Here is a 24500-nt window from a genome sequence, read left to right on the forward strand (position 1 = left end):
ACTGCCTTGGCTACATTGAGGGTCGGCCGGCCAAGGATAATGTTGTAGGCGGTCAACTCCTCAACGACCAAGAATCTGACGACAATATGTCGTCCCTGGCCTTTCTCCCCCAACCGGATGGGTAAGTCAATTCTTCCGGCTGGGTAAACCATCCCACCCCCGAAACCAACCAAGGGGTGGGTGACCGGATGCATGCTGCTGACGTTATATTTCAGCTTTTGCAAGCACCGGAGGCTGATGATGTCTGATGAGCTGTCGGTGTCAATAAGGATTCTTCCAACCAGTTGGTTGGCAACCTTACATTCAATGACAACCGGGTCATCATGCGGACGGCGGACGCTGCCCCTATCCTTCTCAGTAATCAAGACGTCTAGGAAGGAGGTGCTTGCAGACGCCTGCTCGTCATCATCCTTGTCCATCTTTCGAAGATGACTCTTGGTGCCCCGGATGGTAGGGCCACCACAGGAGAACCCGCCTGCTATTGTGTAGACCGGCTCCTTATCGGTATCCGAGCTACTAGCAGGCTGGGGGTAGTCTTGGAGGACTGACCCTTGTTTTTCTTTTTTGCCCCGGCTGGGGACTTAGAAATGTAGGACTTCAACAGCCCTTTGTCAGCCAGACGGTCCAACGCCCGCTGAAGACTGAAGCAGTCGTTGGTGTCATGACCGACCTCCTCATGGAACTGACAGAATTTATTTTTGTTCCGTGACTGGACAGAACTCTTCATAGGATTCGGCTTCTCAATGAACAACCGGTCCTTTACCTCCATGAGGATGGAGTTGCAGTCTTTATTAAACTCGTACTTGGGGACGTACGGTTTAAACTCTTTCTTTTTCTTCTGGGACGGCTGGTCAGAGTCAGTAACCGCCCAAACTTCTTTTCTTTTCTTGCTCTCTTCTTTGTTTTTGGCCGGCTGAGCAGACTAGCTGTCTTTCTGTTTGTCGGACTTCTTAGAGTCCGACTGGTTACCAGGCGAGCAGAGGTCGGTAGCTTGGATATAGCTTTCCGCCTCCCTCAGGGCCGCCTGTAAGGTGAAAGCCCCTTTTCTGACTAGGTCGAACTTAAAAGTCGACCCGTCTCTCAGACCCTTGAAGAAGTCTGTAAAAGCTACCTCGTCAGACAGTCCTTGAATCTGAATTCTGATCAGATTGAACCGCCTGACATAGGAGCGCAGCCCTTCTCTCTCTCCCTACTTAATAGTGCTCAAATCAAGGCTTGTTTTCTTAGCAGGGATGTTCATTGAGAAGTTGGAAGCAAACAGGAAGACGAGCTTCCTGAAGCTATCGATGGACCCGGCCGGCAAGTTGCCGAACCATTGTTGGGCAATGCCCTTCAATGTAGCCGGGAAGCACCGACACCAAGTGGCATCATCCAACCCCTGCAGATACATGAGGTTGGTGTAAGACATAAGGTGGTCTTCCGGGTTGGTGGTACCTTCATAGGTACCAACCAACACATTCTTAACCTTGGCCGGCTGGGCCGCCTCGGTTATCTCCCGGGTGAACGCAGAAGGCTGTTCACCCAGGCGCAGCAGACAAAGCTGCCAGTCCAATGGCTGGACATTTGGATATGCCGCCTGACCTCCAAAGAAGGCCGGCTGCATGAAGTGAGGAGGATACTGTCCGTAAGCCTGAGTAGGCACATACGGTACAGCTCCAATCATGTGAGGGCCATAATGGACGGTATTACCGCCTGTCTGGCTCTCATGCAAGGAGGGTGCACTCCCTGCAGAAATATTGTTGAAGCTGTCTGGAAAGTTCGACGTTGAAGCCGACTCAGACAGCGATTGGTTTCTCTTCCGGTTAATGATCTCCCGGGCATCAAGAGTTGATTTTTTACTTCTCACCGGCTGCTGAGTCCGGCGAGTGTTATTGGTGTTCTTCCCAGGAAGGAGAATTTTTGACCAATCAATGGTCCCGGCTGCCTTCTCCTTTGGATGAGGAGTGGGCTGCCGGTCTCTGACTGACTTCCCCTTCTCTGGAGGAGTCTTCTTCGCCGACTGACCTTTACTTGGGCCAGCCCGGCTTTTGGTGATCAGCTCTTTAATTTCACCCTTGAAACTTGTCATGAATCTCATGAGTTCGTCTCGGGTGACAGGGGCTGATCCAGCGGCCGTTTGGGTTTCCCCTTCCGGCTGCCCAGTGGGTCGGCTCGGACCCGCCTGGGAGGCACCCCGCTCCAGAATATCTCTGGGCCGGATGCTCTTGATTCTGAGCGAGCCATCCTCGGCTGTAAAGGTTTCGAGCTGAGGATCCTCATCCTCCTGGTCTGTAAAAACTTCTGGGTCATCGCCCAGACGGTTAGGGGGTGGTACAGACTCTTGAACCATCTTCGAGGTACTCTCCCCACAGACGGCGCCAAATGTTTTGGGTGTTTTTGTCCCTCGGGAGAGTTATGTCACGAAGTCTGATCCGGCTGAGCTGTACCTGCAAAATAACGGAGACTCCGGGGGGGTTGGAGCTCCGCCTCCGACGGTCAAGTTAGTAACTTAAAACGGAATAAAGAGAACGGAAATCTAGGTGGGTATCTGCTCGGATTCCAAGCTTAGGTGTTTCTCTGATGTGAGAGAATGCAAGTGTAATAAATGGTAAAACGTGCCCTCAAAAAGAGGGACATCTCCCTATTTATAGGGTCCTTGGGAATTGTGCCCCTGATTAGGTCACTGTACCCTAATCAGTGGTGGGCTGCGCCGCTTTGCGGCTTTCTCGGGATTTGGGCCTGAAGGCCGCCTTTTTCCCTTAATTTCTGGAGTGACACGTGTCAAGCAGGGATTGGTCCACTTTGGGCCATCCTGGGGCTGACACGTGTCATCCTCTGATTGGACCACGTGGCGGGGTAAAATTACCCTAAACAGCTGTAATTTGCAAAATACGATTTTTAAATGACTGCAATTTGCAAATTTTCTTTGTTATATGATAGTTATATTGATGATTGATTGATTGATCGGTTTTGGAGAAAGTCACATAGGTTAGCGACTTAGTGTTGGCGCTATGTTTTTGATTTAAACTCTCAAACCAAACAAACCACCACCACCTTCCTCCATTGCCGACGCCTTCTCTTCTTCAGTGTTATGCTCTCAGACCATCGCCATGAACAAAGAAAACGATCCGATTCAAGAAGATTCACTGACACCCGAACAACGAGCTCGAATATCCCTCAGGTTCAGAGCTGCCAAAGCCCTTCTTGCTCGCAAAAAGCCTCGCTTTCCCCCCCCTCCTTCTGTCCCACTCAAGTAAGCTTTTTCATCTTCCCCTTTTTCTGTTTTCCGTCAATTGCTGTAATTCAGTTTTAATTTCATCATTTCTTTATTCTGTTAGGTTTTATAGTCGGTTTCGAAGAACAATTGTATTAACTTTATTGGGATTAAGGTTCACTACTCAGTGATTTGATGACGACTTCTTAATTCACTTTTATTAATTCAAAAGAGCCCATGATAATTTGTTAATCGATTCTAATTTTCGTATCAATTCATAATTAGCAGTTGATTGGATACAAGAGAGTAAGGGATAGCTCAAGCTTCCCTCCCAGTTTCAGGAATTCTCACCCCCGCCTAGTATTTAAGTCGAGATATTAAAGTAAGAGGTTATGTCTCTTGTTTATAATTGTGATTGGGGTCGGATGTATTTTATTTTGTGATACCGAGCAACACGAATGATGATGAATAGCATGATAGGGAAAATACTATGAATTGGTTGAGATTATAGGAAGCTTTTACTTTGCTATTTGTTTTCATTTAGTCCGTGTGGCATTGCAGTCCGAGCGTGCTGTATTTGTGATTTTTTGTTCCTGAGAAGAATGGTACTATATACTTGTATGTGATAGTTGCCAGTGTAATGTGTATCAGTGTATATATCATTTGAATTTTTGCACTTGTTGTAGGACTACAACTAAACTTGGTAGTAGCTGTTGGACTTGGGTTCCTAAGACTGAGAGAGTTCCACTGAGGGAGTTGCAGAAACCTTTGGAGTCTTTATCTGCATCAAGGGTATCCAACCAAAGTGACAACAAATATGTTGTGATATCTTCGCCAGTGCATAGTTTTGCAGATAGGTTATTGGATAGTTCGACATATGAGAGCAATGGATGCTCCAGGGATGAGAGTCTATCTACTCCAATCAATGCACAAGTGCAACAATCTAAATCCTTTAATATAAATCACTGCTCACCAGTTTCCAGTGTTCTTGATGAAGAATTTGACTCGTCAATTTTTGAAGAAATCGATATATTGCTTGATGGGACTCATGGGGGTTCAGCTAAACAATCTGAGAGGGAAGTAGATACCAGACAGGATCATATGCCAAAAACTGAACTTGATGATGGGAACCACTCCAATACGAGGACCTTCTTTCATACCGAGATTGATAATTTACATGATATTCAAGGTGATGTTTCATCACCTCTCATGGGGAAAGTAGACATAACACTATCAAAAGAGTGTTCAGGCATGCCAGAATCTTATTCTAAGTATTTGAAGTCACTTAATGAGGATCAACTAGATGCTGCTTCTACTATTGCCTCAACCCCATTGATGGTTGTAGCTGGTCCAGGAAGTGGAAAGGTCAGCCACAATCTTCTACTTTTTACATCTTCAAAGTTATTAATTCTCTTTAGGTGTTCTTTCTTGCAGTTATGCTGATAAAACACTATTATGTCTTATCCTATACATATTATATACTCCTTTTTAATTAGGTGACTATTATAAGTCTGAAGTATGAGGAGTTTTGATGTTTAAGCTACAACGATGAAATGTTTGAACTGTTATGTACCACAGATGAATAATTGATTGTCTATTCATCCCAAAAAAAAAAAAAAAAAGAAAAAAGTCAGTTACTTTTAACTATATCATTCCTTGAGTAATGGCCATGTGGATCCAAAAGGACCAAAACTGTAGTGTGTTAGTGTCTACTCACCTACATTTAATAGCTCTACTTTTAAAATTGAACTATATGTTTGTATGAAATAGACAGAGAATATGATAATGTTTTGTTGGCTCTTTGCAAATGGTCTGGTACATGGTTTTAAAAAGCGCGCCTCGGGCTCGCCTTGCTCCCAGGCTCTGGGAAATGGGCTTTAGCTAGGCGAGGCTCAGTCACCTACGGGAGCGCGCCTTGTGCTCCTCAAAGCGCCTTTGGTGAGGTGCGCCTTTGGCCTCAAGGAAAATAACTAAGATTTAAGTTACTACCTCCGTTATATGTTATGTGCAACGATTTGACATAAAGCAGAGAGGAAAAATGTCTAACCGTTGCACATAACCTGTAACGGAGGTAGTATAAATTGAAGAATGATGGACATTTTTTCAAATTCAGACAACCTTAGCTTTACATATATCATTATTTAATTTATTATGAATCTTTTTAATTGGTATTAATCACAATCAAAGTAAAAAATAATTTGAAATAAATATATAAATACACGCGCCTTGCATACAAAAGGCGTGGCCTTTGCCTTGCGCCTCACGCCTTGGCTGCAAGGACCATTTGCACCTTGGTGCGCCTTGCGCCTTTTAAACTAAAGTCTGGTACTAATCTGATAAAGTAGAGGTTGTAGTTTTGATGATCTCTTTTATCTTCGCCATGTCGGAAGAAAAGTTTCCTATTGTTCAATGTATTCTCGCCTATCATGTAATGTCTTGAAATGATACTCCCATAACTATTATCCTTTGTTGTCTTTAAACTTTCTTGATTTCGTTCTTTGAGAATAGGTTCCTTCAAATCCTCTTCCATCAAAGGTTAGGACTATAGAATGTGGGAAGTGTAGTTTTGCATCCATGTTAGCTACACCACCTACACGCTTTGTGTTTACAAATTACTAGTAATTTTTTTCCTGTTGTTATGTATCAGACATCGACAATGGTTGGGCGTATTTTGATGCTGTTAAATCAGGTAATGCTCTCTTATTCCTAAATCTAAAACTGATGACTTGTAACAGAACCAGGTCTCAGAGAACTGTTAGGCTGCTCAAAAAAGTTTTTATTTCTTGCTTACTTCTTGGATGATTTGTTTAGGGCATTAATCCATCCCACATACTGGCAATGACTTTCACAACAGTAGCAGCTTCTGAAATGAGAGATCGGGTTGGAGTAGTAGCTGGAAAGGAAGTAGGCAAAGCATTAACTATCAGCACCTTCCATTCATTTTCTCTGCAACTCTGTCGTGCTCATGCAGATAAGTATGTCAGAACTGTGTTTTGCTCACATTTCTAAATTGAAGGATTTCAAAATATTTGAATAAAGTTGACTGGTTATTGGGTTGGATACATGATAGAAATTGTTTGAATTTGAAACACTTTAACTATCATTTTTTTTCAAAAAAAGTGTTGTTGCAAGCATCTATAGTATCCTTACCATTTCATAATGATGATTATTTTTGATTACTTATAACTTGAAAGGAAAATATTCATGCTTTATGAAAATTAAAATATTTTTGATAAGACATTGATCTTTTCCATACAGAAGCAGCCTGACTGACTTAACTTCATATGGTAAAGTACTGTTGGTTTTACCTAGTCTTTTTAACTACCTCCATGTCTCCATCAAATTTAGTTGTTACATTGCTAGTTCATATTAAAATTTATGCTGCCATAGTGATATATGACATCATAGGAGCTAGCCTAGTTTGTGGTTGAAATAGAGACATGAAATTTAACTATGCAAATATGTGGTAGAGTAATATGTGGCTGATTTGTAGGGTTTAGGAGCATTCAGGTTTATAGTATCCCCTAACTTGTTATTCTGGCGCATCTGGTAAATTTTTTGAAATTAGAAGAACCACTATTTGTAGTATTGATTTTAAGTTCAATCAAGGAGCTTTAATTTGTGGTAGAAGTTTCAAGGGGATAAATTAATACTATTTTGGTGATTCTTGTTGTAATAGTATGTACTCCTACGTTCTTGAATGTTCGACTCACTTTCTGATGTTCCTGTTTTAGGGTGTTTCCATAAATTCTATTCACTTTTCATTTATTCAAATTTGGCAAACCCTTTAACTATCTTACCCCTCTTGCTCCTGTCCCACACTATTTATACTTTTCCTCTCACTATCTCTCACTTTATTCACCTTTTTCTTGTGCCACCTGCCTTTTTCGTTATCCAGCCTTTTCTTACACTCATTCATTTATCCATACATTCCTAGATACAAGAGTCTACCAACGGAAGGCGAACTTTTGAGAATTAAGGTAGTAGCTAAAAATATGTATAGACTTTTCAAAAAATTGAAATTAATTTACACAACAAATTATTTTTATGAGCTATAGTATTAAATCGTGTAAAAGGTTGAGTGCACAAAGTCGGATAAGTTTTCAAACTCCAAATGCTGATATTGACTCGTGAAGCTGTTAATTGGAATTGAAGTAATAGGGCTGAGTGATTTTGTTTATTTTAAAATAAGATAGATTCAACAGTTATGCTTAAAGGTTAAATTGTGTGGTTGAAAATTTTTTCGCTGACTTTCCATATTTTTTAATCAATTTCATGTGCTAGTGATGTATCCTATGTCATCTGTAAAGACTTGGTTTTTGTTGTCTTCTTAGGTTATTTGGCTGTCTTAATAAGATTGCTTTGACCTTATAATCCTAACTCTAAATTACCGTCGATAGTGCTAATATTTTAGTGTGCTCTCATTAGAATTTCTTCTCTATCTATGTGAAACAACTCTAGGTTGGGTCGAACATCAGAATTCTTAATTTATGGGCATGGGCAACAAAGGAGAGCAGTTATTGAGGCAGTCCGTTTAACTGAAAGCAATAGCGGAATACAAATTCTTGATAATTGTGAGAAAAATAATTCTGCCGATGATATAAAGATCCAAAATTTCAAGGAGAAGTCCCAAAAATGGCAAAAATTTGTGACTAAGGTGTGTAAAATTTTAGCTTCTTCTTCCTTCCTTGCAATATTTAGCTACCTTGAAAATTTGAAAGGTTTAAAGCTTTGCATCATACTTAGTTTTGTAATGAGTATGGTGCAAATGGTCCTCGGAGCTTATGGGCATGACAAAGGTGCATGCCTTCTAGATCTGAGATGCTCCTTAAGTGCCATAAACCCTATAAACACATTAATAGTATGTTCTCAAATCAACTTATATACAAGATTATAATTTGACAGAAGGAAGCATAAGTGAATTTCATAACACATTATGCCTTTGGTGTCTTTTTTGCCTGCTAACTCTACCATATACTATTCTCTTTGCCACCATGTAAAGTTTTCATTTCTCTTAGGCACAATTATATAGGAAAGAAAATCTAATGGGGATTTATTGTTTAAAGGTGAATAAGAAAAGAGTTTTGTGGGTATAGTTTAATGTTTTATATGAGATTGATTTGTAGCCCAATGATTCCAATTATCTAGTAACAAATCTTACCTATCTATTTGTGGCTCAAGGGCCTAGATTAATTGTTTATAAGGTAATAAATGGCCACATAGGCACTTATTCAAAAAGGCTTTGCTTGAAGAGAGCATCATGATGTATGAATATGTGAGATTTCGCTGTTTGGTTGAGTCCTTAGTGAACCTTCCATTGTTATAAACTACATTATTCGTGGAAATAATCATTTTTAAAGCTCCGTGTTTTGTTTAATGGCTAGTGCTTGGTTCAATAAAAACAACAACAACAAAGCCTTAGTCCAAAAATGATTTGGGGTCGGCTAACATGAATCGTCATAAGGAATCGTCCGAAAAGAAAAGGGCATAACAAGATAACCAATTGAAAAAGTTTGAAAAAAGGTATGTAAAGTGAGTAAAAGAAAGAGCATCCAAGTAGAATTTCAAAGCTTTAGGAGAGTACCAAGAATGAATAATTTTTAAAAAAAAAAGTTTTAAAGGAGCGATAAAAATGTGTGAGTTAAAAAATAATGGTTTTAGAAAGCTATAGCAAAGGAAGTGAATAAAGTTTATAAAACACAAATTGAGTAAAATAATAAAAGTCGATGTTGAAATAAATTAAACAAAAGTATTTATATAACCATGACACGTTGATGTGATTTTTCTCCTTCTATATCGCTCTATCCAACACCATATTTTCCTCAATTTCCAAAGCACTCATATCACTCTTGATCACACCCGTCCAAGTTTTTTTAGGTCTTCCCCTACCCCTCGCGATCCCAACACTTTGCAACTCTTCAAGCTTCCTTATCGAAGCCTCACTTGGTCTCCTTCTTACAAGGCTAAACTACCTTAAGCGATTCTCCCTTATCTTGTATTCAATGGATGTAACCCTTACTTTCTTCCTAATTATTACATTCCTTAGCCACTTATCCATTGCAACATACGCATCCCCTCCACATTCATCTTCTACACGTGCCAATGCTTGTTTAATTGCTTTGTATCTCATATAAAACTTACAAAAAGCCTTACAAATCTGAAATTCAAGTTATTTCCTTTCCATGTTCAATGGAAAATGAGCATGCAACATTAGAGTGTCCATAGGGGGTTTTGTATTGAAAATTGATAGTTTTGTCAATTAGAGAAGGGCATAAGCTAAAGAAAAGGCATGAAATGACTTTTGAAATTGCAAATGTTGAATGATGGATGATCTAAAATTCTAAATTATGACAAAAACATAGAAAAATTCCTGTTTTTACTTGTTAGGGCTTGGGTTTCTGTAAGATAAAGCAGCCATGTTTCATCAGTCAGCTATGATTAAAGGCATTAGATATTAACCTGCATACTCTGAATGATATGGTTATGAAGCTCTGTCTTTCATAAATATATGTTAATTGATTTTATCTTAATTTTAACTAATCATGCTATTTAATGAAGTGTAATACATGTATGCAAATGCCATAGTCTGCTACATTGGGAAGCCATTGAAACCATTTGTCCTAATATATGTATGTAAAATAAGGTCGTTGTACTTATTGTTTCCTTCAAATTATGATGCAGTCTAAAGCATCTGGTAAGACGCCTGAAGAATGCCGTCAAATGGGTGATCAATTTGGAGTAGGTTCCCTCTTTTATCCTGAATTCGCATGATCATTTTCCTTTTACATTTTGTCACTTCTTTTGTGTAAAATTTTCCTAAAACTTTTGTTCTGATTTTGCGTCAGGCTACAGTCTTGAGCAATTACAATGAAATATTAAGATCTTGTAATGCTCTAGATTATCATGACTTGATCAGCTGCTCAGCGAAGCTGCTAACTGATTATCCTGAAGGTTCTCCTCTTGTCTACTAAAATGGGCAATATAATAAGAATTTTTTTTACAAACATAAATTCTTACTTTTGAACTTTTTTTTTTACAAACGTAAATTCTTACTTTTGAACTTTTCTTAGTCCTGGAGGAATGTCAAGCATCATGGAAAGCTATCATTGTAGACGAGTTTCAGGACACAAGTTCTATGCAATATGGCCTTCTAAGGCTGCTAGTATCCCATGGACATATAACTATTGTTGGTGATGATGATCAGGTTAATTCTCTGTAAACTCTTTTTGCATTTTGTCTTCCCCATTTATTTAGTGCTTTTTCCTATGTGTGTGCATGTGTGTGTGTGTGTGTGCGCATGTATTTCTGTATCTTAGTGTGTATTGATTGTAAAAAAGGTGATGCTGTGAATTAGCTATGGTTCTCTGTAACTTTATCTTCCAATTTACTTCAGACAGAAATTGAATTGACACTTGTCAAATTTTCTAGTGCAGTCCATATTCAGTTTTAATGGGGCAGACATATCTGGATTTGACTCATTTCGAAAAGATTTCCCCTGCCACAAAGAGGTTTGCCTTGCAATTTTTAATTTGTCTCATGTAGAGTGCATCTGCAGATAAGATTATAACTTCTACAAGATTTATTTATGTTTCTGTTTCTCATCTTGGGATATACCTTACATAAGTATGCTGCTTTTACTTCAGGTACGGCTAAAGAAAAACTATCGATCTACGCGCTGTATCGTTGATGCTGCTGCTTCTTTAATTCGGCATAACGTAAAGCGAAGTCAATTGAAACAAGCATTTACGGATAATTCTTCTGGTTCTAAGGTAAATTATTCACCTAATCACATTTAACATGGGCACGGTGTAGCCATTGCTTCACATCCTTTCTCTCTCTCTCTCTGTTTAAACCCCTGAGGGTTTTCTTCTTTTCAGATAACATTAAAGGAGTGTTACACTGAGAGTGCACAATGTGCATATGTCGTTGATAAAATACTGGAAACCGTGTCAAATTCCTCAGAAACTAATTGTTCGTTTGGCAATATTGCAATTCTTTACAGGAGGCAGGTTACGTTTATGCTATCCATAAATTTTACTTATTTCACTATCTGCTTCTTTATCTATTGAGAAGCCTAACCCCATAAATTATAATAGGTGTCAGGCAGAGTTTTCCAAGCAACCTTCCGTGATAGGAAAATTCCTTTTAATGTCCATGGTGTGGCCTTCTACAGAAAAAAGGTTCAACAAATTTATATATTAAATTACAATTATCTTGGATGCTATCTTTTCTCCTTTGATTAATGTTGGAATTTACGATCTAAATGATATGGAAACATTGATGCCATCTTGAATATAAGTATTTTGGCCTCATGGATGTAAGAGTTGGGTTGTTGATGAGAAGGATAAAATAAAAGCTAACACCTTTCCATGGTAGTTTTAGTGACACTATAATTGCTTGAACTCAACATAAGAAGCATGTCCCTATCATGCTGATGTCAGCATGGTATGACTTGAATTTTAATATGAACTCAGTTTATAGGTCAAATTTTAGAGAAAGAAACCAAATCAAACTTGATTCCTTTATCACACAAAGTTAATTTGAACCTCATTCCATTTATCTAATGAAAATGTGCACCAACTTGACTCGACATGTTCACTATTACAACTTTGACCGTTTGTGTAATTTTTCGAAGCAAACACCCTCCCTATCCTTTGAGTGACATGGGTCAATTCACATTGGAATATGGAGAAACTTCTAGAACGTGGGATCTTAATTGATCTGGTGTGTCTTAGATTTTCATTATGGGTGGTTTAAGTTATGTTCCCCCATTGTTATAATTTTCGTTATCAACGGTGGTGATTTTAGGTTTTGATTGTGATTTGGTGGTGTTTACTTGGGTGGCTGTGAGTTTGAAGGGAAATAAGAGAAGGTTTGCTATTTGTGGTAAGGAGGAAGGTGGTAACAAAGGCTAGGCAGTGGTGGCTAAGTAGACTAAGGTGGCGGTGATGGTAGGGTGTGGCTAAGGAGAGGGGTAAGTAGGATAATGGTGGGTAAGGGTATATGTATGTCTTTTTCCTTTATCTTTCACCTCACCTTTATATACCTGCTATAGAATTGCACCAAGAGGAAGTATTTTTCTTTAGTAAAACTCAAGGGGTATTCTCATGGTGGTCTTGTAGGTTTGTGTTTTAGTTTTGGTAGACAATTTCATATTATTCTATATATTTTTGAATTTAACTATCATTGCTGGTTGTGTTTATGACTTTACGTGTTATGAACCTTAAAAACGTATATGTGGTGCTTTTAAAAACACCACCGTTGATTTAAAAAAGTCATGATGTGTTTTTGAGAAATTCATTGGAGTATGGTTTTTATGACACTCCAATGGTGCTCCTTTGGTCTTCATTTTGCTCCTATATTTTAGAAATTTATTTCTCCCTAAAAGAAAGAAGGGAGGAAAAACAGAATATTGCGTGTGTGTAGAGCTCTTGTAGAGTTGTAGTAGCACACCCTTGTTTTTTGTAGATGAGAAGATAAGTTAGGTGAGAAAAGATCGACAATGTCAGGGTCACAAAAGGCAGTTAATGCCATTAATCAACTCTTTGTAGAGGGTTCTTATAGATGGGGACTAAATTTCTAATATACTTCCTCCATTCTAAAAAAGTTGGCGTATTCCTTTTGGGAAATTTCTTTTTAGTTAACAAGTTTCCATTTAAGGGAAGTTTTATATGTTAAAATGTCAATTTTACCCTCATTGATTTTACTAACTCTTCTTCTCTGCCTCCATTATAGACCCATAGCTATCAGTTCTCCTCATTTTATCACGATGTTGATCTTTCCCTCTCCATCTTCACCCTACGCCACTGCTACCACCGCAGTCACCTAAAATTTGACAATAACCAACACTTTAGCTGTTCCCCAACGATTATGTGACTCCCATTCATCTTTTCTTATCTCTTAAGTCTTAAAAAATAAGCAGCCTACTTTAGTGGCTAAAATCTTGAAAGATGTGAAGGATTTGTGAAAATTTATAGGTTGGAGTTCATCAACTCGCGACAAGTTTCATTATTTGAGCCTTCACATTAACTCGTGTTGCTGCTCTCATCTTCCTAAAATCTTTCTCTAGCATCTATGGAGCTTTTTCGAAAGGAGATTTAGAAATCCTAGCCACTCAAGATGATGGTAAAGAGGGAGTGGCTGGGTGGTGACTTAGGTGAAGGTGGGATTAGGGTAGCTAAGGATTAGATGACAGTAGGGCGATGCTGTTGATGGTTTTGTTACCTTGCCAAGTTGATTGGTGAAGGTGAACGGTTGGTGAAGGGTACTTTTGTCATAACTTTTTCTCATATTTTGCCTAAATATGTGTGCCAAATCGTAATGTGTCTACTAATTTGAAACGGAGGAAGTATTTGCTTATATTAGAAATGTTCAAATTGATTTGATCACTTTATTTGCGTTTATTTATGGTTAAGTTGTTTTTATTTTGCGATGTTAGATTTTAAGAAACTTCATATTAGGTGAATTGAACATAGCCTCACTTATACTTCACATAAATTTTGCCAAACTCACTTTACTATCTTTACCTTCTTACCCCCACCATATTTAGACTTTTCTACACTCCTTTACTCTACCTACTCTTTTTTATTACACATACACCACCCCTTTTTAACTCCATTTATCTTATTTTTGTAATTATTTCTTTCACCTACTCACATTTTTAGAAGTATTTAGAGTAAAGCTTTGAGTAAATGAGTGGAACTAAAAAAGGAGGTAGTGTTACCATATTGATTAAATCTTGAAGAATACACTAATTAAAAACCCTTAATTTCAAATTTTAAATCATTTTAATCTTAATCTTTAAGTTTTATACATTCACGGCTGTTTCCTTTTGCACTAGAAGTTAATGCGAGCCATTAATAATAAATAATAGGAAAATGGTTTTTACTAATCCTAGCTTTAGTCGATTTTCTTTACATAATTTCTACTTTTGATAATTTTGGAATAATCCCAACTTTAAGGTGAATTTTCTTTTGGGTTAATATTTTTTAATAAAATATTATGCCACATTTCGAATGTTAATTGGTAAAAATATTAAATACAAAAATACAAAAAAGAAATTAAAAAAAAAAGCTACCCACCACCACAACCCTTCCCTACTCCCTCTCTTGTCCCACCAAAAACCACCACTCTTCCCCCAAAACTACCCTCAACCCCACCCCCACCCCCTTGGCTGGTGGTTCGACCCCACCCTACCCTTGTCGACGAATTCCCCACCCATCCCCCACCCATAATTTTGTCGCCCAGTGAATCTAAAAAAAATCCCACCACCCCTTATTTTGAGCACAATTTAGCGAAAATCTAAAAAACCCACACCAACCCTCCTAAAAAACACTTAAAACCCCCCACCCCCGGTTTTAGCTTCGGGGTGAACTAAGGGTTTAGTTTTTGGGGTTGAGTTACGGGGTGGTTTGAGGGGCGGCAACTGGTTAAGGGTCGGAGGGGCGACAGGGGTGGGTTGGGGGAATGGGAAATGGCTAGGGAGGGGTGGCTGTCGGCGGTGGAGCTGGGGTGAGGGTGGTTTTAATTTTTAATTTTTTTATTCTTTTGATTTTCTTCAAGTTTTATTTTAATTCTTTTGATTTTCTTCAAGTTGTATAAACATGGAGTGTTTTACTTCATTGAAGTTGCCCTTCTTCCATGTCAATACATCCACATTTTGTTTGCATATTTGCTACCATGAGGTTTTAAGGCCTTATATAATTGATGGGTGGGTTGGGTCAGAGTCGATTACTGGTCGGGTTATATAGGGTCACATATTATAAGGCCAATAGCGGATCGGGCTAATGCGGGTCACATCTTAATAGCAAATCAAAATGGGAAGGTCAGCAAACTATCAACTCAAATAAATATTGGACAAAGTCATTATTATTTGACCCTACCCAATAAGGGCCCTGTCTATTAAAGGCCCTGCCCATTAAGAGCCCTTTAAGCTTGGCCTTGACCGATTATCATTGGCTACCCTACCCAATAACTAGGTTTACTGGCCACTAGATTCACACTTGTTCCAGTTGAATACATTCATATGCTGTTTACTCTTATTTTGAAAGACCTGAATTGTAGATTCCTCATTTGTATACACGTGGACGTGGCTATCAAGGCTGACCTAACAAGGTGGCATTAGTTTAATATCTCTGGATCCAAAAGATGTCTTTCATAGTCCTCAATGTAGGCTACACCTGTATAAGCTTTATTATAATGGTAATTGTCAACTGATTGATTTCATTCAGTTTAGGAATTGAATATTTGTTGTTTTTGGATAGGTAATAAAAACAATCTTAGCCATGGTTAAAACAGCTTTGCCTGGGTGTGATGATAACCCTTTTCGTCAAGCATTCAAAACTCTGTTGCTATATGAGAAGGAAGAAAAAAAGAAAGTAATGCTCTTCGTTTCTTTGCTTAACATTTGTTAGTTATTTTGAAAGACCTCACATAATTGTTGATTCTGATATTAGTTATCTTGTCGTTATTATTGATACACGTTGTCCTTGATTGTTGCGGATATTCTTTTCTAGGTAATAGAACACATTGATAAAATATCAACCATAAGGAAGTGCAGCTTTATTTCAGCTGCGTCTGACATATTTAATGCAAAGATATCGGGTACCTTCAAGAGGTTTTATTCACACCGTCACTCCATGCCTTTGTACCAAATTATTTTGAAATCAACAAGTTCTTTTTTATTACTTTATGCTATTTAACGCGATGGATTTTAATTCTGTTTACAGAAGTCAACTCAGCCAAGGACGAAAAGTGCTTCAAACACTTGAGATGATATCAAAACTTGTCTGTCGGGTAATTCTATATCAGCAATGGAATGAAGATTATTCATATTGCATAGAATACTAATGCAATGTGGAATTTTGCAACCCATACAATATAATGTCAGGATATGATCAAATTTGAACTTGATTTGTATAATACTCTCAATCCTTGTCACTGTAGTAAGAGGCCATATTGTATATATTTCTGTCACAAGTGCTAACCTTTTTTTTTAATAGCTTATGCTAAGCTTATCTTTTGGGAGAGTGTGTAGCCAATAGCACATTTTAAACTTATTGTTTCCCTCAATTCTTATTTGTTTGACCAATGCTTGCAGGAACAATCAATATCTTCTATCATTACATCTATTGCGAACCTCCTCCCTCAGGTTCTATGTTGTGAAACCTTTTATCTCGTGTTAATTTATTTATTAATTTTTCTTTGATAACTATCATACGCAAAGCTACAGCTAACATTTCTTTGAGTAACTTATAAAGAAAAACTAATGTTAAATGGAGTTTGGTGAAGTTGTCTTAAAAGTTTCTGCAGCTGTTCTTGTTCTTGTATCAGTCCGCACACTTGTGCATTATTTTTGTGGCTTATGTTGTTGACATTAGTAACCATTTCTCCTTTGTTTTTCATTCGAAATAAGGGAATTAGCAAAAACTTGACTAAAACGTTGCAGAGCTGCTAAATTTTTGTTTAATTACTTTAATTATCGGTCTTCCTTGTTTCATGGAACATAAGTGTCAACGTTAGTATTTAGGCCATCCCATCAAAAGAATTTCACTTTTCAATTTCATTGAACTTATTATGCACCAGTAAAGTTTTTATCTTAGGAATTACTTGCAAAATGTGAAAACAATTATGCATAGCAATAGCTTGAAGAGCTCTCCTTACATATCCTAGCATGTTGAATAGATACAAATGAGAATTTCACCAATTTTAGGCATAACCACAAATATATTCTTTGTAATACGAGCTTTTGTTAGTCTAATGAGAGAAGAATTTAAGATCTTGTGACTTGCATTGCTTTATTGATATGTAATAACTCCGTTCTGTATTAATTGCATCAATTGGGTTGGGCACAAAGATTAAGAAATCGAAAAAGGGTAGGCCCACCATATAGGTGGCCCAACCTTGTGGCCCAACTTTACTCTTGTGATTAGATGAAAAAAAGAAGAGAGAGAGTCAAATAAACTAGGGCAAGGTCTAACTTTAGGTCTGAAATGCTTCCCATTAGAGGATTGTTACTATTAATGTGAATCTTCCATAAAGGCAATTGTTGTTATAAATAACGGAGGAAATATTATGTGTATTGACATGTAATTATGTATGAAAAAAATATTTCCAATCCTCACCCTATTTGCTTATTGCTCTGATATTTTATTGTCACAGAAATACCTTCTTGAACAGCGGGCAGTAATTAGTGTTGATGGAGGGAAACTACTGAATGAAGACAATGATCTCAGATCTGTAAGCGTGTGCTTTATAAGGATCAGTGAAACACATTGCATTTTAAACAGCAAACCTCTTTATTCTTTGAAAATAGGTTTCCAATATTAATTGCTGATTGTGTTTGTCTGCCATTTTGCAGGTGCTTCAATACTTACTAGATGATGTGAATGATTTTTTATCATCACAATCTGTTCCAAGAAAAACTGTACTGGATGATATTGTGGAAAACAAAGGTTGTATTCATGTACTTCAGGCTTTTGTGGACTATATATCTGAAAGGGAGAAGGAAAATTTTCACTCAAGGAGACGAGATAATCTAGATTCAGTCACATTGACTACCATTCATCAGGTTATTTCCATGATTTAATGTTGTGAAAAGCACTCTGTTCTCACACCGCCATTGGTGACAAAAGATGCAGATAAAAAAGAAGAATTTAGTTTGCATAGTCTGCTATCACCTGCTATATGTTTTGTGATTTGGTTCCATAGTGGTATATTGTGAAAACAGGAATATCTTACACATTATTTTATCCTTGTGTATTTTGCAGTCAAAAGGCTTGGAATGGGACATTGTGTTCATAGTCAAGGTAAGTTAATATGTATATTTTGGCATAATCACCTACGGAGTGAGTGGTTGTATGTGCCTTCATTAAAAAGAATGTCTATGTTAGATTATGAGTCTAGTCAGTTCTTAGTATAGAATTTTGTCATTTGCAAAAGGTTATGCATATTATAGATTCACTTATGGTTTTGGAGCCCATCTATTAATTAAATTCTCTTTCCATTTTTTATAAGTGCTTTACTTTCCTAAATCAGCCGTTTTTATTCAAGTGCATCACTTCCCCCCTTTTTTTCTTCATATCTCTCTCTCTCCTTCGCATCACTAACCTATAAAGGTCATCAAGGGTTATCCATGTATTAGCTGATCCTTCACAAGGGTAATCCGCAATGTCCAGCAATGAGGATTATTTCCTCCTTTGCTCCAAACTAGTCTAGCATGGGTGCAACACACTAGTTGCTCGGATGCTTAATGCAGTCCTCTATATTCAAAGAGGTTCCCATGGTTCGATCGAGAAGGACGAGAACTATGACATTGAGATAGTCATGGTACAAACAACCATGTGCCTAGCCGTTTGGGACTTGTGTTGCTTCACTTAGCTTGCTTCCCATGCGAAGCTAAGCATGCAAAGTTAAACGCTTATGCTATAAGGTTCCATCGGGAAGGGTTTATTACCCTTTATCAGTACAATTCCTTAGACATCCCCACCAAGCGCTTCAAAAATTGTGCGTAAACCCCAGTTCCAACTAGGGGTGTTCAGATCCGGGTACCCGAATTACCCAAAAATGCGAGTACTCGGATCTTTGGGCAGTTGAAAAAATTCGGGTACCCGAAAATGCGGGTACTTGGATCTTCGGGTAGTTGAAAAAATGGCATATGTCCCGACCTGATATCATCAACCTAGACTAAACATAAATCCACAAAAGATATCCTCAAACTTCAAGGGGCAAAGAAGCCAAACTTAGGTTTTAGACGAGCATACTTTGGGGTAGTCGGGTAGTATTAAGGCGATGGAAGTCATGGAACCACCATGTTTCCCTCATAATTACTGAATGATAACCTTTCCAACTAGTCAGGTCAATCAAACATGAACATGTCCCCAACAACATCTGCTCCTTCATCCTCGGAGTCAGGAGAGGTCAATCACTTCCACAACCTTGGTTGTTACCGTGATTACATTGATTTCCTTTGCCAACTCCCTTGTCCTCTTGAGTGGCACCTCACTATCCCTGTTCACACCTGAGACTCCTTGTGGCAACCACCTGCATTAGAAGCGTTAGTATGGGTGCTTTAGGCAATAGATTGGACAAAATGCTCCACTCCCACCCTTAGGGAAGGGACGTGTGAGATAAAGTTGCTCATCCTATACCCTATTGTACCACTTATCCATTTCTTCGACTTGTCAATCATCCATCTTGAACATCTCATCAGCCTTAACTTGGTTCCACCACGAGGTCTAAGGGTCCTTAGGGTTGAACCAAGTTTCCCACAGTTCTCCTTGACAAGGGGCTTTAAGTGGTTAAGAAACAACCAAGGATCATCGGAGTACATCACCTCACTAGCAAGATCCCCTAGGTAAGTCATCACCCTAGCTTACAAAGGATCATCATTAAGTAAATCTTCCAACTCCTTGGTAGGCTAAGGGGTGCTTGTCCTCGAAGGAGGCATGAAAGCACTTTGCTCACTAGCATTACAAGGGCGGGGAGGCTCGTTGGCACTGCATTGTGTAGATATCTACTTTTGGCCTCCTGTCCCCATCTTTGTGTTGGATCAAAGTGAAGAATACTTATGGAAAACTGGTTAAGCCTCAAAACACAGAGACTAGCCCAAATTAAAGAAAAGCCAAAACAAAGGTCCAATTAACTAAACCCGATCATAATTAGGCTTAAGCCCGTGCTTAAACCCTAATAATGAAGGATTTAGGAGCGCCTAGGTTAAAACTTAGTGCTGCCGCAGAAAAAGCCGCGCGCGTCTCACAAAGTGCGCTGGCTGCCGCGCGCAACTATTTCAGTTGCGCGCGACACCCAGCGCAACTTTCATAGTTGCGCTGCGGAAGATTTGTAATTATTCGGAAATTATACGGAAAATATAAAATCGAATCTTACCATAAAGCCGCGCGCAAGAAAAAGTCGCGCTGCACATAGCAGCGCAACTCTGTAACTTGCGCTAGGATGCCGCGCGCAACTTCATCTGTTGCGCGCGACATCTGCTGCGGCAGAATGCTCGAAACCCTAAACCTAATCCTTCTCTATAAATACGATGCATCCTAGGAAGTCTCTACAGTCACTACTACGCTCGAAACCCTAGAAATCATCCCGCCATAGTAGTGACTGTAGAGACTTCCTTACATGATCCCAAACACATCCCTACATCAAACCACACTTTGTCGGGCTAGCATGCATCGTACTAAGCCATTGGCTAGGCTAGTCTGCCCACTTGCCCTTAGTTGAGACCATCAAGTTGGTTTGTCATGTCAAGTGTTCACCTTAGCCATCCTTATGTGCTATAGTCCCCATAGGCCTTCCTATGTCCAAGATTATGCCCAAGACTCCTAGCCATAGGGCCACCCCTTGCTTAGCGTTTGACCCTTGCGTGATCACTCGCCCCTATGGAGCTTTATTTTGTTTTAGCCTAGTAAACCTAGTGAACACATTGACAATAACACAATAATGGGTTCCCGATCTATTAAGGTTCTAATAAGTCCCTTTAATCAATACCAAATGTTGTTATGGATTTTTGCTCATCAAAACACTATAAGGTTCTTTTAGTGCGCGCGCGCATGCTAGCCACAAGTTAGGCCTAGTTTGCTAAGCACTTGTTAGCACCAAGATTTAAGCAAATGGAGTTATTCCTTACTACCTCACAAGCCTTAGACATGATTGTGAGTTGCTTTAGCCTCACTTGGATTGTTCTTCTTGAACCGAGCATACACTTGCTTGCGTAGGAAAGTGAGTCCCAAAAGCCTTGCGTGCCTATGCGGGATGGTCATCGCCCTTGCCTAGGTCCACCTAAAGAACTGTGACAAACCTCCCCCACTAAATGATGTTGACGCCCTCGTTAAAGATTAAAAAGGTAGATCCTCACTCGATCTATGCTTCCCCAAGCACAATGCCTTCACTTAATCCGGGCTCCACTTATTTTCTCTTTAACTTGGACTTTATTTGTTCCTTACTCGGGAATTGTCGTGCCCATCACGACTTGCCTTATTGTCATGAAGTTGTGCTATCCCGTAGCTTCCAGCAACATCATAGATCCTCAAAAACCCTTGTTAAATATTCCCTTATAAAGCCAACATGAGATTCCTTGGACTTGCTTTCGTTTTCTACGAAGGCAATCTCATAGGGTTGCTCCATCCTTATGGAGACTCTTGTAAGATGATTTACATTCCTCCCAAAGGTTACCCCTCAGTCAGGTTCTTTGGGCCGAAGTGATGGCATACCCTCGCCTTCCATTGCTGGTAGTGCTCATGTGCCTAGGGATTCACATGCAAGCTATATCATCAAGACTTTCGTTAGTTATTTGCTAACCTCAATGTTGTCGGCAACAATCGTCATTGCTCCCTAACCAACTCACAATCATTTACATTGATTGTTGGTTAATAGACCCACTTATTTTTGAGTAATTTCTACCATGTTTTCTCTCTCTTGTTGGGGACTCAGCAATCTTCTCATCTTTTCATGGGAAGTGGTGGTACCGTGGTAGTAAGGTCTCACCTTGTTCCACCGATTGTGAACATTTTAGAGTGATTCTTGAACTTTCCCTCAAAGTTGACCACTCAAGTCATAATAATGATCGTGGTGCCTAGGATTCCTTTGTTGCTCAAGGTCCTTGTATACTATCACCCGAACAATCCATCATTTGATCTTAGCAACGTTCCCTAATAGCACTGTAGTATTTTGTTATCGTAGTCAAGACCACTCTTTTGACCCAAATCACTCATACAATGTGCATTTTTCAAGGTGTTTTGCATTTAATCAATGATGGTGTTGCTGCAGCAAAGCTTGTCAATCCTCCACAATAGTTTGACTTCGATAGTCATCCAAGAGCAACCAAAAACGCATCCTACCTCAAAATATCATCCACATGGCATACCTTTAAAGATTTTAACTCTTGTTCACTCTATTGCCTTCAGCATACAAGCTATCTTGCTTGCTTACTAGGCTGGCCTCAAGCCAAGCCAGCGCATCAATGACCTATAAAGATCATCAAGTGTTCCCCTACCTTTGATGTGGGTCCCAAGTAACTTCCTTTGGTACGTGGACAAGTCCAGATGCATCCAAATAACCATGCAAGTAGTGGGCAATTCTTTAGATCATGGATGTAAAGGGCAGTTATCCTAACTGAATAGGATGTAGTTAGTGCCTATAAATTGGCGAAGACATTAATTTGTTGGAGAGAGAATTATTGGAGCTCTAGAGAGAGAAACTCATTGTTGTATTGGTGTACCATGAATTCATAAAGTATTCCTACTTGTGCTTGTGTTGTGTGCTTCTCTTACTTGTATGCGTGTTCCTTAATCTTTGTGTGTTGTTAAGCTAGTCTAGACTTTGTCTAGGCACCATCATATGTACCTCTCACTCTCTCAGGTCCTTAACTTAGAAAAAAAAAAATTTAGTCCACAAATATCCCATGATAGTTTGGTCCGACATGTCGGAAAGGCAAAGATGCACTCAAAGTATACACACTAAGATGCGGCCACCATCTCGATTAGGAAAGCTGTCATGGACTTACAAACCCCACCGCTTAGGAAGCTCACGTTCACTCGGGATATCCTTAAGGGAGTATCGAGCAATACCAGTGCCAACTAGCCTCCTCGCCCTTGTGCTGCTGCTAGTGAGCAAAGTGCTTTTGTGCCTCCTTTAAGGACAAGCACCCCTCACCCTATCAAGGAGTTTGAAGATTTACTTGATGATGATCCTTTGTATGCTAGGGGGATTACTTACCTAGGGGATCTTGCTGGTAAGGTGTTGTACTCTTGTGATCCTTGGTTATCTCTCTTAACCAACTGAAGTCCTTTGTGAAGGAGAACCATGGGAAACTTGGGTTCAAGAAACCTCGTGGTGAAACCAAGTTAAGGCTGACGAGATGTTCAAGATGGATGATTGACAAGCCGAAGTAATGGAAAAGTGGTGCAATAGGGTGTAGGATGTTAGTAGCAACTTCATCTCACACGTCCCTTCCCTAGGGGTTGGAGTGGAGCATTTTTTCCAATCTGAAAGGACCCATACTAACGTTTCTAGGGGATATTGAGGTGCTAGTTAAGAGGAAAAGGGTGTTGGATATGGCAGTCAATGTCATTATGATGGCGACCTAGAAGTGATTAACCTTTCTTGCCTACAAGGATGAAGGAGAGGATGCTGCTGGGGCCAAGTCCAATGACTCGGCTTGTTGGAAAGGCTATTGTTTCAGTTATGCTATTGTTTCAGTTATGATGACGGAAACATGGAGGTTCCATTGCCTTAATACAACCTGACTACCCCAAAGTATGCTTGTCTAAAACTTTAGTTTGGTCTCTTTGCCCCTTGAGGTTCAACCTTTATGGATTTAAGTATAGTCTTGTTGTTGCTTATCTATGTTTTTATGTTTTGTTGGGTTTTATTTGTTGCTTATTTGCAAATACGCATCATTGTAAATTGTATCGTATTAATGAGAAGTTAAGCTTTTAGTTTTATTACATTGCTTGTTTTCATAGTCGTAGTGCGTTATAACTAACTTATTAGCTTAATTGACGAACCGATTTAAGCTGGATGTGTGCACGAGGGTGATCAATAGATCAAGGTGCCACTCTAATTTTTATTTCCAACTTGAAAACTATGCAATTTTGATAATGCGGGATGTGAGCTGTAAGTCCTTAAAAGCAAAGTTTCTTGCGAACAACACTAAAATTTCTGGAATTCCAACTGAAATAGGGGAAGCCCTACTAAGTTGGCAGTTGGAACTGGGCGGCCCAATCCTTAAAGCGCTTGGTGGGGATGTCGAAGGAATTGTGCTGATATAAGGTAATAAACCCTTCCCGATGGTACCCAACAGCACAAGTGTTTGACTTTGGATGCTTAGCTCCGCATGGGGAGCAAGCTAAGTAAAGCAACACAAGTCTCATATGGCTGGGCACATTGTAGTTTGATACCATGACTATCCGAGTGTCATAGTTCTCAATTGAACCATGGAAACCTCTTGAGCTGGAAATTTGGTTGCTTCAAGCTTAACATTTGGTGCTAGCAAGTGTAACACTTTTTTTTTTTAATTTTTTTTAATTTTAATAAATTAGTAAATTAATCAAGTCAAAACCATTATGTAATAATGATAAAAGTGAAAGTGTAACACTTAATAAAACATGAACGGAATATTAATTTTTTTTATTCCCAACAAACTCCACTAATACAATGTTTTATTACATTTAAATCACCATACTAAAACTATTTCCCGGTCAAACTGATGCACAACAACACCACCTACAAAAGCCTCAGTCCCAAGAAAAACCAATGCACTGAATTGGGGAAAAAAAAAAAAACCAAAGGGAGTGCGAAA

The 24500-nt window shown here is 39.0% G+C and overlaps 1 protein-coding gene across 1 annotated transcript in view; it reads left to right on the forward strand.

Moving 5' to 3' along the window:
* The first annotated feature begins 2975 nt into the window (after positions 1–2975).
* The window catches only part of LOC145585380 (ATP-dependent DNA helicase SRS2-like protein At4g25120), a 36985-nt gene continuing 15460 nt past the window's right edge, over positions 2976–24500 (forward strand). Inside the window, exons 1-19 of the mRNA XM_081642086.1 lie at positions 2976–3232; positions 3880–4558; positions 5841–5882; positions 6005–6168; positions 7655–7850; positions 9875–9931; positions 10039–10144; positions 10264–10397; positions 10627–10701; positions 10837–10962; positions 11071–11202; positions 11290–11373; positions 15457–15570; positions 15709–15809; positions 15922–15988; positions 16293–16343; positions 17354–17431; positions 17553–17762; positions 17962–18000. Of these exons, the coding sequence (XP_081498212.1) occupies positions 3090–3232; positions 3880–4558; positions 5841–5882; positions 6005–6168; positions 7655–7850; positions 9875–9931; positions 10039–10144; positions 10264–10397; positions 10627–10701; positions 10837–10962; positions 11071–11202; positions 11290–11373; positions 15457–15570; positions 15709–15809; positions 15922–15988; positions 16293–16343; positions 17354–17431; positions 17553–17762; positions 17962–18000 (2598 nt within the window). The 5' untranslated portion in view covers positions 2976–3089. The remainder of the gene's footprint in view (positions 3233–3879; positions 4559–5840; positions 5883–6004; positions 6169–7654; positions 7851–9874; positions 9932–10038; positions 10145–10263; positions 10398–10626; positions 10702–10836; positions 10963–11070; positions 11203–11289; positions 11374–15456; positions 15571–15708; positions 15810–15921; positions 15989–16292; positions 16344–17353; positions 17432–17552; positions 17763–17961; positions 18001–24500) is intronic.

This window comes from Chenopodium album, chromosome 2 (assembly GCF_948465745.1).
Source record: "Chenopodium album chromosome 2, dcCheAlbu1.1, whole genome shotgun sequence".
Taxonomy (NCBI): domain Eukaryota; kingdom Viridiplantae; phylum Streptophyta; class Magnoliopsida; order Caryophyllales; family Amaranthaceae; genus Chenopodium; species Chenopodium album.